This window comes from Poecilia latipinna, unplaced genomic scaffold (assembly GCF_001443285.1).
Source record: "Poecilia latipinna isolate Pla-1442-1.1 unplaced genomic scaffold, P_latipinna-1.0 Scaffold1115, whole genome shotgun sequence".
NCBI lineage: Eukaryota > Metazoa > Chordata > Actinopteri > Cyprinodontiformes > Poeciliidae > Poecilia > Poecilia latipinna.
In genome coordinates this window covers 20,594-36,764 of record NW_015113731.1, presented here as the reverse complement: position 1 = coordinate 36,764, position 16,171 = coordinate 20,594, and the positions used below count along the sequence as shown (strand labels likewise).

The window sequence follows — 16,171 nt, the reverse complement described above, 5'->3', positions numbered from 1 at the left end:
TTTAAAACATATCTGTACATAGCAGCTCTAAACCTGGATCTTTAAAAAAAAAAAATGTTATCAGCATAATTTGTTGTATCTCTTCAAAGGCATAGTCAAATTTAAAACTTCTTAGTAAGATTAGCTACCATAACTACACAGATGACACACAGCTCTACATTATGATGTCACCAGGTGACTCAGAACCCATTCAAGATGCTTAGGACAGATAAATGTGTGGATGTGGCAAAACTTTCTCCGGATGAACAAAAACATCTTTGGACCTAAAGAGGAGCGCTATAGAGTCAACACACTGTTTCAGTTATTACAGCTAGAAACCAGCGATCAGACCTGAAATCACCAGCAGAACTCGGGTCCGAGTTCAGATGATGAACTCAGAACTGAACCTTCGGAGCCACATAAAGACAGTTACAAAGTTGGCCTTCTACCACCTGAAGAACATTTCAAGGATTAAGAACTAATCTCCCAGGAAGATCTAGAGAAACTCATACACGTGTTTATCTTTAGTGGCATTAATTACAGCAACAGTATCTTCACAGGTCTGCATAAAATGATACCTTCCACTTGCAGCTGATCCAGAACGCTGCTGCTTCTGTTCTCACTAAAACCAGGAAGATGGAGGACATCGCCTCAGTTTTAACGTCTTTATACCGACTCTCTGTAGTTCAGAGAACAGACTTTAAAATATTTGTATTAGTTTATAAATGACTAATACATTATATGTCTGCTGCTGTTGTATCGACCTTCCAGACCCCTCAGCCCTTCTGGTTCTGATCTCTGCTTCCCCAGAACCAGAACCAAACATGGAGAAGCTTCTATACACCACATATCTGGAACAAGCTTCCAGAAAACTGCAAAACAGCCAAAACATTGAATTATTTTAAATCTAGACTAAAAACCCACTTGTTTAGAGTTACTTTTCTAACCATGATAAATGTAACATTGACCAACATATGTGATGTGTATTGATGATTTTGATGATGGCACTCAGACTGTAATGTTTGTTACTGGTTTCTTGACTGTTGAATGTATGGTGTGTTTTTTTAATGATTTTTTTTGTTGTTGTTGTGTGTGAAGCTCTTTGAACTGCCCTGTTGCTGAAAGTAAACTTGATTGATTATTTAAGTGCTTCATGTATCTGTGGATGAAAACACTTTTACAAATTGAAATATAATGTGTCTGTTGTGTTAGTGTAATTCGCATGATAAAGTTTTGCATCTTTCATAATTTCAGCTGCAGAGCAAGAGATAAATTAGGAAATAATCTATATTTGTCTCGATATTTTATGAATGACTTGCATTTCCAGAAGTAATGACTTTTGCATGCATGGCTGCATGAATTGTATGTGGATACTGGAATTTATGCCTTTTCCAGAGTCTGAAATTTCACCGGATCTGTGCCACATTGAATTCATTTTTGTACTGCAGTGAAAAAAGTTTGCCAAAAGCCTCAACTTTCATAAGAATACATACCAAGAAAAATGTATTTGAATATAAATTAAACAAACTTGAAGGGAAGATGTCAAGACATGAATCATAATACAAATATAAATCATACTTCAAGCACAATAATAGCTGGTCATCAAGTCCCTCCCCTTTTTGTAGTCCCACAGAGATGCCATGTCACTGTTTATCATTTATATGCAGATCCATTCATAAGAGGCTGTCAGAGTGTTAGTTTACATTATGGTTTACGAAACACCACCCAGTGATTTGGTCATTTCAGAAAACATGAGATCCATGCAGGGCTGGCCTGAGCTGGGATGTGCACTTTGGCAACTCGTTGTCCTGGTGTCTTTCTCACAGACGGAGGAGCCGACATGCGTGCAGATAGGAGACCCTGAGATCGCTCAGCTGTCCCAGGACGGGGACATTGTGTTGGGTGGGATCTTCTACTTCCACAGCAGTTGGAAGAACAGAGAGGACATGTACACACAAAAGCCTTTGGCTCTGCAGTGCATCAGGTAACTATGACCAGAAGCATTTGATTACAGCTTATCGTTGTTTTACCAGTTGACATGCCGACCTTTAGTTAATCTTAAATCCAGCTTAAATTTCAGAGAGTTCCAGTTTGCGCAGACCATGCTCTTTGCCATTGAGGAAATAAACAACAGTACAGACCTGCTGCCGGGCGTTTCTCTGGGCTATAACATCTACGACACATGTGGTTCAATTCCCAAAACCATAAAAGTTGCTCTGGCTTTGAACAATGAGAATGGGAATACATCTTCAAACTCTGACACTCCGTGTACCAAACCAGTACAAGTTCAGGCTATAGTGGGGGAAACCTCTTCATCTCCCAGCACTGCAATAGGTACTCTCATTGGACCGTTTCACATACCACTGGTAAATAGAGCTGTTAAATCTAAATAGTTTTTTTTTTTCTAAAATATTGTACAAATTTTAGTAAAAGTGGAACATACCTTTGTGTGCTTACAATTTATCTCATTGTCTGGATACATATATGTTTTCTTTTAGATCAGCCACTTTGCCACATGTGCCTGTCTCAGTGATAAAACCAAGTATCCGTCGTTTCTCAGAACAATACCCAGTGACTACTACCAGAGCAGAGCCCTCGCCCAACTGGTCAAACATTTCGGCTGGACTTGGGTCGGAGCCGTCAGAACCAACGACGACTACGGCAACAACGGCATGGCGACGTTCACAGAAACTGCAGAGCAGCTGGGCGTCTGCCTGGAGTATTCAGTTTCTTTCTTCAGAACGGATCCCATAGAGAAAATACAAAAGGTGATAGAAACAATACAGGCGTCGACCTCCAAAGTGATTGTTGCTTTTGTATCACACTTGGACATGGACGTGCTGATACACGAGATGTCCAACTATAACCTGACCGGGTACCAGTGGGTGGGAAGTGAGTCCTGGATCTCTGATTCTCAAATTGCGGTAGTGGATAAGAATCACGTCCTGGACGGAGCGATCGGCGTTTCCATCCCCAATACACACGTGAGTGGTCTCAGAGAGTTCATACTGGACGTGAGGCCACTCAGATCTTTAAATAACGACTTGTACAAAGAGTTCTGGGAGACGTTGTTTAGCTGCAAGTTCAAGCAGGAGAAATCGGATGAAAATTACAGAGAATGTACTGGACAGGAGGATCTGACCGGAGTGGAGAACAGCTTCACTGACATGTCCCTCATGCCCATTTTTAACAATGTGTATAAGGGAGTGTATGCAGTGGCTCACGCTCTGCATGAAATTCTCGGATGTGATGAAACCTGCAACAAGAACGTGCAGCTCGACCCATTGACGGTGAGCATGTATAATGTCTGGGTTTTTCCATGTATATGCATCAGAAAAAGCAAAGAGAAAGAATGCAGAGAAGTGTATTAAAGAGTGTGCATGTTATCCTTTGAGTTATGCAATGAAAAAAAAAATTCCTTAGATTTTGCAGCACATTCAAAAGATTCACTTCAAGACAAAGGAAGGAGAAGAGGTTTTCTTTAACGAGAACGGAGATCCAGCTGCAAAGTATGAAGTTATAAACTGGCAGCCAAGAGAAAATGGCATCGTGGACTTTATCACAGTTGGTGTTTATGATGCGTCATTACCATTTGATGAACAGCTAAAACTGCACAACAGGTCAATACTGTGGTCACAGGGCTCAAAACAGGTACAAAAACTGTAAATGGTAATGCATGTTTGTAACTGACAGAATAAATATTTGTTATTGTTATTTTGAAGTTTTTGGAAAATGAATCAGTGAATCTTTTGCTTCTGCAGGTCCCTGTGTCGGTGTGCAGTGAGAAGTGTCCCCCAGGAACCCGCAAGGTTCTCCAGAAAGGAAAACCCGTCTGCTGCCACGACTGTATAGGATGTGCAGAAGGAGAAATGAGCAACATTACAGGTTTAGAACATTTTAACACAATATCAGACTTTTTTTTTGTCACAGTTTGTTAGTTTTTACTCTTTCTGTAACATCAATTGTCTGTTTGGGACACAAATAAATTTGAATCTGAATCTGAATAGTTTCTGCTGAAATGCTGCTTAAAAGTTGTTTTTTTTTCCTTTTTACATTATTCTCAAAAGTGTGGGTTTGTGTTGATATGCCAGGCTCAGTTTAATTTGAACCTATTCAATTCGGTTCAGTTTGGCCTATTTAAGCAGCCTCAACAGAAAACAACTATCGCTTCAAGGCGATGTGGCATTTAGGAGGCGCAGGCTGCAGGCTTGAATTAGAACATGACAAACGCAGAAACATTTGCAAGCAAAGATTACAAGACAGATGTAAACATTTTGTCATCAAGGAATGTTTTGAATGTCATACAAATTGCTCTTTGGATTTTTTGCAACAAATTGCAAAACATCTGTTGGTAGAAAATGTTTTTAGAGTTTACTTGATAGAAATGTGTATTTTTTATGACACTAAATTGTTTGCAAAGTAAATTTTTTTTATGCTTCCCCAGTTCTCCAGACTTTCAGGATTAAGGCACTTTAGAAAAACAAGTTTCTCATCGCTTCTTCCTTTCACTAATCTGATCAATTTTGGCATCCATATATATATATATATATATATATATGGATATCTCTGAGACTAATGCCATGTTTTGCAGATGCTGTCACCTGTGTGAGATGCCCCCCTGAATCCTGGTCAAATGAGAGAAGAGATGCCTGTGTAAAGAAGGAAGCTGTATTTTTATCATACAATGAAATTATGGGTATACTCCTCACCACTGCGGCCTTATTTGGGACATGTGTAACAGCCATTGTGACAATCATTTTCTACAGAAACAGAACAACTCCTCTTGTCAGAGCCAACAACTCTGAGCTGAGCTTCCTGCTGCTCTTCTCTCTGACTCTGTGTTTCCTCTGCTCTCTGACGTTCATCGGTCAGCCCTCCAAGTGGTCCTGCATGCTGCGGCACACGGCCTTTGGCATCACCTTCGTGCTCTGCCTCTCCTGTGTTCTGGGGAAAACCATGGTGGTTTTAATGGCGTTCAAAGCCACACTTCCTGGGAGTAGCATGATGAAATGGTTTGGAGCTACACAGCAGAGACTGAGCGTTTTGGGCTTCACTATTGTACAAGTGATCATCTGCATCCTCTGGTTAAGCATCTCTCCTCCGTTTCCATCTAAGAATTTTGAGGAATTCAAAGAAAAAATCATCCTGGAGTGCGCCCTGGGGTCTGCTCTGGGTTTCTGGTCCGTTCTCGGTTACATAGGACTTCTTGCTGTCTTGTGTTTTATTTTTGCTTTTTTAGCTCGGAAACTGCCTGATAATTTTAACGAAGCTAAATTCATCACCTTCAGCATGTTGATATTCTGCGCTGTGTGGATCACTTTCATCCCAGCGTACGTCAGCTCTCCTGGAAATTTCAGTGTCGCTGTAGAAATCTTTGCTATCCTCGCCTCCACTTTTGGGCTGTTAATTTGCATTTTTATCCCAAAATGTTATATCATGTTACTGAAACCAGAGAAAAATACAAAAAAGCACATGATGGGGAAAGGGCCACCAAAGACGTTCTGAAGAGTAAATCTTTGTAACAATGTAAATGTGTGTATATTTAGCCTTCTATCATCAACAAAGTCTTAATATAAGTATAGGCTCTAACTTATATAATAATATAAAAAATAAAAGCTTTTCTTAAATTCATGTGGCTGTTCTGTTGTGTAAGAAAAATTGAATGAATAGTGATGCTATATGATCCCTCTTTAATACATTTATTCAGTGTTTCCCACTTATCAGAGATCAGTTTGCAATGACAGCAGATCCAGATGGAAACCAGTCTCTCCATCAACACCCTCCAGCTCATTCTAGAAGATCCCAAGGACTTTCTAGAATAAGCTAGCAAACTCTGTATCTGCCATGTGGCACTTTAGGAAAATCTCCAAATGAAGAAGGTCAAATAACTCCAAGCTCTGAGATGTGAAGGTGCAGCGGCTCAGTGTATCAGTCGGCCTGAGTCAACAGCTGAGAATGAAGAGATTCTCAAAGTGTTTCTTCCTCTACCTGACCGTACCGTTATGTACGCAGCATGTAGGCCTCCATGAACCCAAACACAATCTGGGTCCATCTTCTCCTTATCTGGGTAATCAAAAAACGGTTTGCCAGAATCCTACAAAATGTATTAACATTCCTCTCAAGGTAAATGTCTGCGGCTTCACGTTATTTTCTTCTTATTTAAGTAAACTGCAAGTTAAAAAAATAGATGATAATAAAAAAAAATAATACAATTAATAATTACAAGGTTTCCCTTTGTTGATATTGATGTGCAAGAGAAACTAACCAAGTTCAAACGAGTTGGAAGTTACATCATTTCACGTCCAAAGTTTATCATCTGAACATCCTAAACCAAATTTCTGGTTTTTAAACTGGTTCTTGTGCATCTATGGATAATTGTGAGGAATAACGTTTAAAGGGCAACAGATCATGATACGATCCAACTAGCACACTGACATCATCGTGTTCACGATGATGTCAGCAGATATCTAGATCAGTTTAATTATCTATATTATCTATATTATAAGATTTTTTTTTTTGCTCATATAATCCACTATTTAATTCAATCAAGTTCCAGCAAATTTTTATTCAATCTTAGTTTGTCTTGTCCTGTTAAAACTACAATTTTAATAGTGGCTTTGTTAAAAACACTCCAAGTGCAGTATTTTTATTTATTTATTTATTTATTAAAGCAAATGCTGCTTCGACTAAAGTTGGCAAAATTTCAGATGTAGATGTTAAGTGCTTAAAAAAAAGAAACATAGTTGCATTTATTGAAATATTAGTAAGGCATAACTAAAAGTGTACAAAATGTGTTAATATTTTGCTGATGTTAGGAAAGTTATCATGACCATTTTCTCAGGTCCTACCAGCCAGACCTGTACTGTCCAAAATGTGTGTGTTTTTTTTTAATGCAGCAGATTTACATACACAAATAAAATAATACAAAATCAAGATGAGAGCTCAGCATCTCAACCCTCCTCCCTTCCCCCATCTGTTAGTCCCACAGAAATTAAATTAAACTTATGATTATTCATCACCTGCCCCTACATTTATAAATGCCGGTTCAAGCGTGTCACTTCCATAGCTTCTCATTGGATGGCACCCAGAGATTTGGATTATTCGGATATGACGATGTCCACGCAAAGGTGGCCAGAGCAGAGTTTTGCTCTTCTGCAGCTCTTTCTGTGGGTGTCTTTCTCTCTAACACAGGAGCCGCTCTGCAGGCAGATTGGAGACCCTGAAATCCCGCAGCTGTCCAGAGACGGGGACATTATTCTGGGGGGTGTATTCTATTTTCACAGCAGCTGGAAGAGCATAGAAAATAATTACACACAAAAACCACCACCACTGGAATGCATCAGGTAAATTAGTAAGCGATAAATTATCTGTACTACAAACCAACAGAATGCTCTCAGGTGTTGCTTTGTTTGGGTTTCATGCTGTAACTTTTTATTTATTTATTTATTTATTTTGCTTCCCCGCTTCTGAAAAAAAGTTTAAATTTCAGAGAGTTCCAGTTTGCTCAGGCCATGCTTTTTGCCATCGAGGAAGTGAACAACAGCACAGACTTGCTTCCTGGGATTTCTCTGGGCTACAAAATCTACGACACTTGTGGCGCCATTACCAGAAGCATAAAGGTTGCTCTGGCGCTGAACGACGGCGATGAGAGTGTGTCTGTGGCCTCTGGGGGTCGATGCTCCAGACCCGTGCAGGTCCAGGCCGTGATGGGGGAAACCTCGTCCTCTCCCAGCACCGCACTGGCCACCGTCATTGGAGCTTTCCATATACCACAGGTGAGGGGGACCACAGACGACTATGATATGCTTATTTTTCTGAATGTTTCAGAGATAATGTGACCTTGTGGATGGTGACTTTATTCTTACACAAAACATTTTCTCATAGATCAGCCACTTTGCCACATGTGCCTGTCTCAGTGATAAAACCAAGTATCCATCCTTTCTAAGAACCGTACCCAGTGACTACTTCCAGAGCAGAGCTCTGGCTCATCTGGTCAAACATTTCGGCTGGACTTGGGTCGGAGCCGTCAGAACCAACGACGACTACGGCAACAACGGCATGGCGACGTTCACAGAAACTGCAGAGCAGCTGGGCGTCTGCCTGGAGTATTCAGTTTCTTTCTTCAGAACGGATCCCATAGAGAAAATACAAAAGATCATCAAAACGGTGAAGGAGTCAACTGCAAAAGCGATCGTCGCTTTTCTGTCGCACAGAGATATGGAAGTACTCATACATGAGTTGTCTGACCACAACCTGACAGGGTATCAGTGGGTCGGCAGTGAGTCCTGGGTATTTGATTCGCAAATTGCAGCGATGGATAAAAAACACATCCTGGACGGAGCGATCGGTCTTTCCATCCCCAAAGCGCAAGTCAGCGGTCTTAGAGAGTTCATCCTGGACGTGAGACCACTCATGTCGTCAAATAATGAGCTGTTCACGAAGTTCTGGGAGGCATTATTTCAATGTAAGTTCAAGAAGAAACAGCTGACAGAATTTCAGAAAGAGTGTACAGGAAATGAGGATCTGACGGGAGTGGAGAACAGCTTCACTGACATGTCCCTCATGCCTATTCTTAACAACGTCTATAAGGGAGTGTATGCAGTGGCTCACGCTCTGCACAGTGTCCTGAGCTGTAACAAAACGTGCAACAACAATGTGCAGCTTGATCCGTACACGGTGAGCACCAGCTAGACTGAAGGGATGCCTTGTAAAACTACGTAAAGGTTTAAATGAATGCCTCTGTCCTAGATTCTGCAGCACATCCAAAAGATTCGCTTCAGGACAAAAGAAGGGGACGAGGTTTACTTTAACGAGAACGGAGATCCAGCTGCAAAGTACGAAATTATAAACTGGCAGCCGAGAGAAAATGGCACTGTGAGCTTTGTGAAGGTTGGTGTTTATGATGCGTCATTTCCTGCAGGCGCACAGCTAAACTTTCAAAATACGTCCATAACCTGGACACAGAGGTCACCGCAGGTAAAGAGCTTTATTGACTGACATTTATGTTTAAATTTAAAAAATTTAGTATTTGCTATGTTTTACTTATTTTATTTTATTTTTTTAAGGTGCCGGTGTCAGTCTGCAGTGAAAAATGTCGCCCCGGAACTCGTAAGGTTCTCCAGAAAGGAAAGCCTGTGTGCTGCTATGACTGCATAAGATGTGCCGAAGGAGAAATCAGCAACAGCACAGGTTTGCAAACCACTTTATTAAAAATTATGTTTAAAAATTGAGGCATTTAAAAAAAAATGTATAAAAAAAACCTGACACGTTTGGATTATATCTAAATAATGTTTTGAGTCTTTACCATGTTGACCTTTTCCCCCACTGTTTAAAATGCATATTTCACGATGTGTCATATTAAAACACCCAGCATGTAGACACAAGAAAAATCAAGACCTTTTTTGCTGTGATAAGGGAGGAAGTAGCTGATTTATGTCAGTCTGTATACACGTTCATTGACCAACTAACTGTGTTTATAGCAACATGTCGGAGAGTCGATGGTACTCATTTTGGAAGGTTCATCTTTTTTGTATCTGTCATACGGAGGAAAATTAGAGGAACTGAAAAAAACAAGTCAAATTGTAATCCTCTGAGGAATCCTAAAGGAATCCCTTAAATCTGGAGTCTTCCGAGATGCTCGCCTGCATTAAAATCAGACTTTTTAAAAATGGTCCACCTTGTAAACATAATCCTCTTTCATAGTGTCCACTCAGGTTGTCCAAGATGTTTGGAATTCAAGTGTTTTAATTTTGATAAGTAAAGCAGCTTTTCTGTAACTTCTCTGAATAGTTTTTGCCACTTGTAGCATGTCAGCGTGGGAATGGAGGAAATAGGCACAGGTTTTAGAACTAGAGGCAGACACCTGATTTTGTTGTCAGGACAAAATTAATAATAATAAAAAAGAAAACATTAGGATCCTGAAGAAGAATAATGCATTTTTTATTATGTATGCCTCAGTTTTTTGAGAGAACAAAGAAACTAAAGGTTTGTAGAGAACCAACGCCAGTCTAAAAAGAAACTGACACAAGGCGCCTCAGCTCGATTCATAGCATGTGAAATTGAATTTCATAATGTGCCGCAAGAAACATGTCAAAACCAAATGTCAGAAATGCATCCTAAACGTGATTATTAATTTGCAGACGCTGTTTCCTGTGTGAGATGTCCCCATGAGTCCTGGTCGAATGCGAGGAGAGATGCGTGTGTGAAGAAGGAGGCCGTGTTTCTGTCATTTGAAGAAATTATGGGAATCTTGCTGACCTCTGCAGCTTTACTTGGAACGTCCCTAACTGCAGCTGTAGCGTTGATTTTCTACAGACACAGGAAAACTGCTCTCGTAAGAGCAAACAACTCTGAGCTGAGCTTCCTGCTGCTCTTCTCCCTAACTCTGTGTTTCCTCTGCTCTCTGACGTTCATCGGCCAGCCGTCTGACTGGTCCTGCATGCTGCGGCACACAGCCTTCGGCATCACCTTCGTCCTCTGCATCTCCTGTGTCCTGGGGAAAACCATGGTGGTCTTAATGGCGTTCAAAGCCACACTGCCAGGCAGAAATGTGATGAAGTGGTTTGGGCCTACGCAGCAGAGACTGAGCGTTCTGGGTTTCACTCTTGTTCAAGTGATCATCTGTATCCTCTGGTTAAGCATCTCTCCTCCTTTTCTATCCAAGAATTTCAAAGAATTTAAAGACAAAATCATCTTGGAGTGTTCTCTGGGTTCAGCTGTGGGTTTCTGGGCTGTGCTCGGTTACATAGGACTTCTCGCCTTGTTGTGTTTCACTTTTGCTTTTCTGGCTCGTAAACTGCCTGATAATTTTAATGAAGCCAAATTCATCACCTTCAGCATGTTGATATTCTGCGCTGTGTGGGTCGCTTTCATCCCAGCGTACGTCAGCTCTCCTGGAAAATTTAGTGTTGCTGTGGAAATCTTTGCTATCCTGGCCTCCAGTTTTGGATTGCTGATTTGTATCTTCATTCCAAAATGCTACGTCATGTTGCTAAAACCGGAGAAAAACACAAAAAAGAACATGATGGGGAATTGGGCTCCAAAAGGATTCTGAGTAAAGAGACGAAGAAGTGTCTTAAGATCGAAATCATTATTTTTTTAAAAATTAAATGATATTATTATAAGTATGATTATGTATCAGGTGTTCAGCATATTGAAGGGTCAATACATGCATTTTAGATCACACTAAGTACTTACTAGTGAGTATAAATATACATTTATTATGTTTGAAATAAATTCTTCACGTCTGATTTTTATAAAAACCTGAATTTGTTTCTGTTTTATCTAAAATTATATATTTTTTGGATTCAGTTTCAGTTGAGCAGATGGATTCACATTTCCTAAATTAAAAGCTTTATATGTGCTGAAATGTTTTTGAATGTGTTTAAATTGGACTTCAAACATCTTTTCAATGTTACAGCAACTGTAGAGTTAAATCTTCCCTGACTAGTTTCTGGATAACTTGCCCTCACAGTTGAATGGTTGATTATTTTTTGTCCCATCCCACAGACTCGAACTCCGGTTTTCATTTAAAATAAGAGAAAAAAAGGACCTTTTCGTTTTAGGTTGAAGCTTTGAGTGGTCCTTATATATAATTATTTAAAATAGCATCACTTCTTTTTTTTTTCCCCACATAGCGAGAACTGAATTTAAAAATCATTTTTGGAAACTTTCATTTAAGGGCAAGAACCAGTTTTGGAGATGAGATTTTCCAGATACAAGGCAGATAAAAAAGAAGTTTGTAACATTTACGCACTTTAAAGATCAGATGTTTCAGACAATTTAATGATTTCAACAGGGAAGACTAATGTGAAAAAAAGGGTTGGCATGTAGATTTCTACTTGAGTACCTCTGCTTGTTAAAATAAATAAAATAACAAATCCTGTTGACATGGCACAAAAAAAACAACTAATTTCTGATGTGCATTACCCATTTTTATCACTATCTTCACGATTTAACCACACCTTGGAGTCCCGTAGAGATGATTAATCACTGTTCTATTATTAAACCTTTTGCTGCTCCAAATGGCATAAATATCAGTGCAATCATGCCGTCTACATCGAGGCACATGTAATGCCACGGGCTGATTTGTCATTCGCCATGACATCGGCGCAGAGGTGGCCAGAGCAGGGCTGGGCACTTTTACATTTGCTCCTGGTGGCGACTTTCACTCAGGCAGAGGAGCAGGTGTGCACTCAGAGAGGAGACCCTGAAAATCCTCAGCTGGTTAAGAACGGAGACATTATGTTAGGAGGACTCTTCTCTTTCCACACCAACTGGAGAGAAAGAGAGAACACCTACATGGAAAAGCCCCTGCCACTGCAATGCACTAGGTAAGTATCACAAAAGAAATAAAAAAATAAAATAAAAAAACACAACTTAGTATGCAATTTTTACATTTAGAAAATTTCCCCCACTATTTGTACAAATACGAAAAGGATTTTGAATTTCTGCTGGTTTTGCCAACTCTTTAAAATTGTCTGAATCAAGCTTGAATTTCAGAGAGTTCCAGTTAGCCCAGGCTATGCTTTTTGCCATCGAGGAGATAAACAACAGCTCAGACCTGCTGCCAGGCGTCTCTCTGGGCTATAAAATATACGACACCTGTGGATCCATCGCCAGAAGTGTGAGAGTCGCGCTCTCCTTGGTTAACAGTAATGAAATGGTGGCTTCGCCTGCAGAAAAATGCACAAGACCTGCACAGGTGCAGGCCATAATGGGGGAAACGTCTTCGTCTCCCTGCACGGCGATAGCCACCGTCATGGGTCCATTTCACATCCCACTGGTGGGTATAGAGTCTATATATTTGAGCAAAAATAGGTTTATTTGCAATCTTTTTTAATTATTATTATTAGTTTTTGTTGGGAAAAACATGTCTGTGAAAATGTGTTTTCTTCTAATCAAAATCAAACTTTGCTTATAGATCAGCCACTTTGCCACGTGTGCTTGTCTCAGCGATAAAATCAAGTACCCCTCATTTCTCAGAACAATACCCAGTGACTATTACCAGAGCAGAGCGCTGGCGCACCTGGTGAAGCACTTTGGTTGGACTTGGGTCGGAGCCGTGAGGTCAAATGAAGATTACGGAAACAATGGGATGGCTACGTTCATTGAAACCGCGCAGCATCTGGGCATATGTGTGGAATATTCCGTCTCTTTCTTTAGAACGGATCCATCAGACAAAATACAAAAAATAATAGACATTATCAAAGCTTCGACTTCAAAAGTGATTGTCACTTTCCTCTCCCATATGGATTTGGATGTACTGTTACATGAGTTGTCGGGCCACAACTTGACCGGCTACCAGTGGGTGGGGACCGAGGCCTGGATATTTGATTCTCAAACCGCCGAAGGCGACATTAACCACATTTTAGACGGAGCAATAGGCCTTTCCATTCCCCAGGCATACGTGACGGGACTGAGGGAGTTCATGCTCGACGTGAGGCCTCTGAATTCGTCAAACGCAGACTTGTTCACTGAGTTCTGGGAGGCGTTGTTCAGCTGCAAGTTCAGACTATCGAAATCGACAGAGATCCTGAGAGAATGCACTGGAGAGGAAGACATAAACAGAGTGGAGAACAGCTTCACTGACATGTCACTCATGCCGATTTTTAACAATGTCTATAAGGGAGTGTATGCCGTGGCTCACGCTCTGCACAACATCTTGGGCTGTAACAAAACATGCGACGAAAATAAGCAGCTAGATCCGTTCACGGTGAGGTTTTGGTTTTTGCCACAAGGTCTGCAGAAGTCTTTCTCAGACTACTAACTTTGATACGTGTTGTTGCAGATTTTACAGCGCATACAAAGGAGTAATTTCACTACAAAGGAAGGGGATCGGGTCTTCTTTAACGAGAACGGAGACCCTGCTGCAAAGTACGAAATTATAAACTGGCAGCCGGGAGAAAATGGCATTGTGAACTTTGTCACGGTTGGTCTTTATGACGCGACGTTGCCGGCCAACGAGCAAATGAATCTGCAAAACAAGTCCATCGTTTGGACACAAAATTCACTAGAGGTAAAAAAAACAACAAAAAAAAAACAACTACAACAACTACAATAGCTAATGCCATAGCAAAATGTAAAGCTTATTTTTGTTTGTTTGTTTTTCAGGTCCCCGTGTCGGTTTGCAGTGAGACGTGTCCCCCAGGAACACGTAAGGTTCTCCAGAAAGGAAAACCTGTTTGCTGCTACGACTGTATAAGTTGTGCAGAGGGAGAAATTAGCAACAGCACAGGTTCAGTAGTATTTATGAAACCCTCTGAACAAAAAAACAAATGCAAAAATACACTGCGAATGCCCCACATGTACAGTTTTAAAAGGCAGTGATACGACCTGATCTGACCTCTCGTGCATTTTTGATTATGATGCAATAAGAGCAAGCTCAGTTTCAGCTAATAAAACCTCACCATGTGGCTTTGCTGGTGATTTTTTATTTTTTTTTTACATTTCTCTCAGCTTCCTGTTATATAGCATTCAGTCCTTCGCTCTGAGTGTGACTTATTTGTTAAGAAAGCTCCCAAACACATACATCACTAAGGCCTGTTTAGAGGCAACTGCACCTGGAGAGAAATGCTTGCATAAAGACAAACCTACAAAAGTTTCAGATTGCAAACTGATGTTTACAGAAGCTCCCCATCCAACGGGACTGAGTAACTTTAAAAAGTAGAATAAAGAAACATTTCAGTCTAAAGCGTACCAAGAGGTGCATTGCTCATTGGGACAGAAACATTGTTTATAAACCATAAAATGGTTTATAAACAATGCTTAAAAAGATTACTTAAAAATAAAGATTGGAGAAAAATAAGTTGTAGTTTTGTGTTTGTACTAGGACAAAATGTGTAACAGCATGACGAGATTGTGAGTTTTTTATTGAAACGGCATGGAGCATTTTTTTTCTCAGCAGTTGAACAACAAGTAGCCATATTATTAGATCAAGATAAAAAACTAAAAAGACAAAAAAAAAAACCCAGATTGATCTACATCTCAGGTTTAACACTCTCTTTGTTGCTACTGTCCAGATGCTGTCACCTGTGCCAGATGCCCCCCTGAATCCTGGTCAAATGACAGAAGAGATGTCTGTATAAAGAAAGAAGCTGAATTTCTGTCTTACGGTGAAATTATGGGAATATTGCTCACAATTGCCTCCTTATTCGGAACATGCATAACTTCTTTCGTAGCGTTGATTTTCTACAGACACAGAAAAACTCCTCTTGTGAGAGCAAACAACTCTGAGCTGAGCTTCCTGCTGCTCTTCTCCTTAAAGCTGTGTTTCCTCTGCTCTCTGACGTTCATCGGCCAGCCGTCTGACTGTCCTGCATGCTGCGGCACACATCATTCGGCATCACCTTCGTCCTCTGCATCTCCTGTGTCTTGGGCAAAACCATAGTGGTTTTAATGGCGTTCAAAGCCACACTGCCAGGCAGAAATGTGATGAAGTGGTTTGGGCCTACGCAGCAGAGACTCAGTGTTATGAGTTTCACTCTGGTGCAAGTGATCATCTGTATCCTCTGGTTGACCATTTCCCCCCCTTTTCCGTCCAAGAACTTTAAAGAGTACAAGGATAAAATCATCTTGGAGTGTTCTCTGGGGTCAGCTGTGGGATTCTGGGCTGTGCTCGGCTACATTGGACTTCTCGCTTTGTTGTGTTTTATTTGTGCTTTTCTTGCTCGTAAACTGCCTGATAATTTTAACGAAGCCAAATTCATCACCTTCAGCATGTTGATATTCTGCGCCGTCTGGATCACTTTCATCCCAGCGTACGTCAGCTCTCCTGGGAAGTTCAGTGTCGCTGTAGAAATCTTTGCTATCCTCGCTTCCACCTTCGGACTGCTGATTTGTATTTTTATTCCAAAATGCTATGTGATGCTGCTGAAACCAGACAGAAATACTAAAAAACATATTATGGGGAAGGGAGCAGCAAAATGATTGCTAAAGGCCTAAAGGAGATTATATTATATTCAAAGTATATGCCAGCTTTTATTGTGAATTATTATTAATATTATTATTATTTTAATACATTTTCCACAAATGTATTTTCTCTGATCATGTGTTGTGTCATAGATTTCTTGCATTTCTCGTGTCGTTTGCTGTATTTGCACACAATGCGTTTAACGTTGCGACGTAGTTATTTTACATTTTCAAAGGTTAAAAATAAAAATAAATGCTTCAAGCCTTTTATATTTTGTTGTGC

The 16,171-nt window shown here is 40.4% G+C and overlaps 2 protein-coding genes and 1 pseudogene across 2 annotated transcripts; all 3 read left to right on the top strand.

The window, feature by feature from the left end:
• The first annotated feature begins 1,730 nt into the window (after positions 1–1,730).
• On the top strand, positions 1,731–5,508 carry LOC106959741 (extracellular calcium-sensing receptor-like). The gene is made up of 6 exons (XM_015052498.1): positions 1,731–1,963; positions 2,048–2,345; positions 2,478–3,269; positions 3,403–3,630; positions 3,741–3,864; positions 4,571–5,508. Exons 1-6 carry the CDS (start codon positions 1,731–1,733, stop codon positions 5,482–5,484), a joined length of 2,589 nt encoding a protein of 862 aa, XP_014907984.1. The 3' UTR covers positions 5,485–5,508.
• Positions 5,509–7,083: 1,575 nt separating this feature from the next.
• Positions 7,084–11,045, top strand: LOC106959744 (extracellular calcium-sensing receptor-like). Its single transcript, XM_015052500.1, has 6 exons — positions 7,084–7,322; positions 7,469–7,754; positions 7,864–8,655; positions 8,728–8,955; positions 9,045–9,168; positions 10,119–11,045. Exons 1-6 carry the CDS (start codon positions 7,087–7,089, stop codon positions 11,030–11,032), a joined length of 2,580 nt encoding a protein of 859 aa, XP_014907986.1. The 5' UTR covers positions 7,084–7,086; the 3' UTR covers positions 11,033–11,045.
• A 1,033-nt stretch (positions 11,046–12,078) lies between these two features.
• Positions 12,079–15,948, top strand: LOC106959742 (extracellular calcium-sensing receptor-like; annotated as a pseudogene).
• The last annotated feature ends 223 nt before the right edge of the window (positions 15,949–16,171 follow it).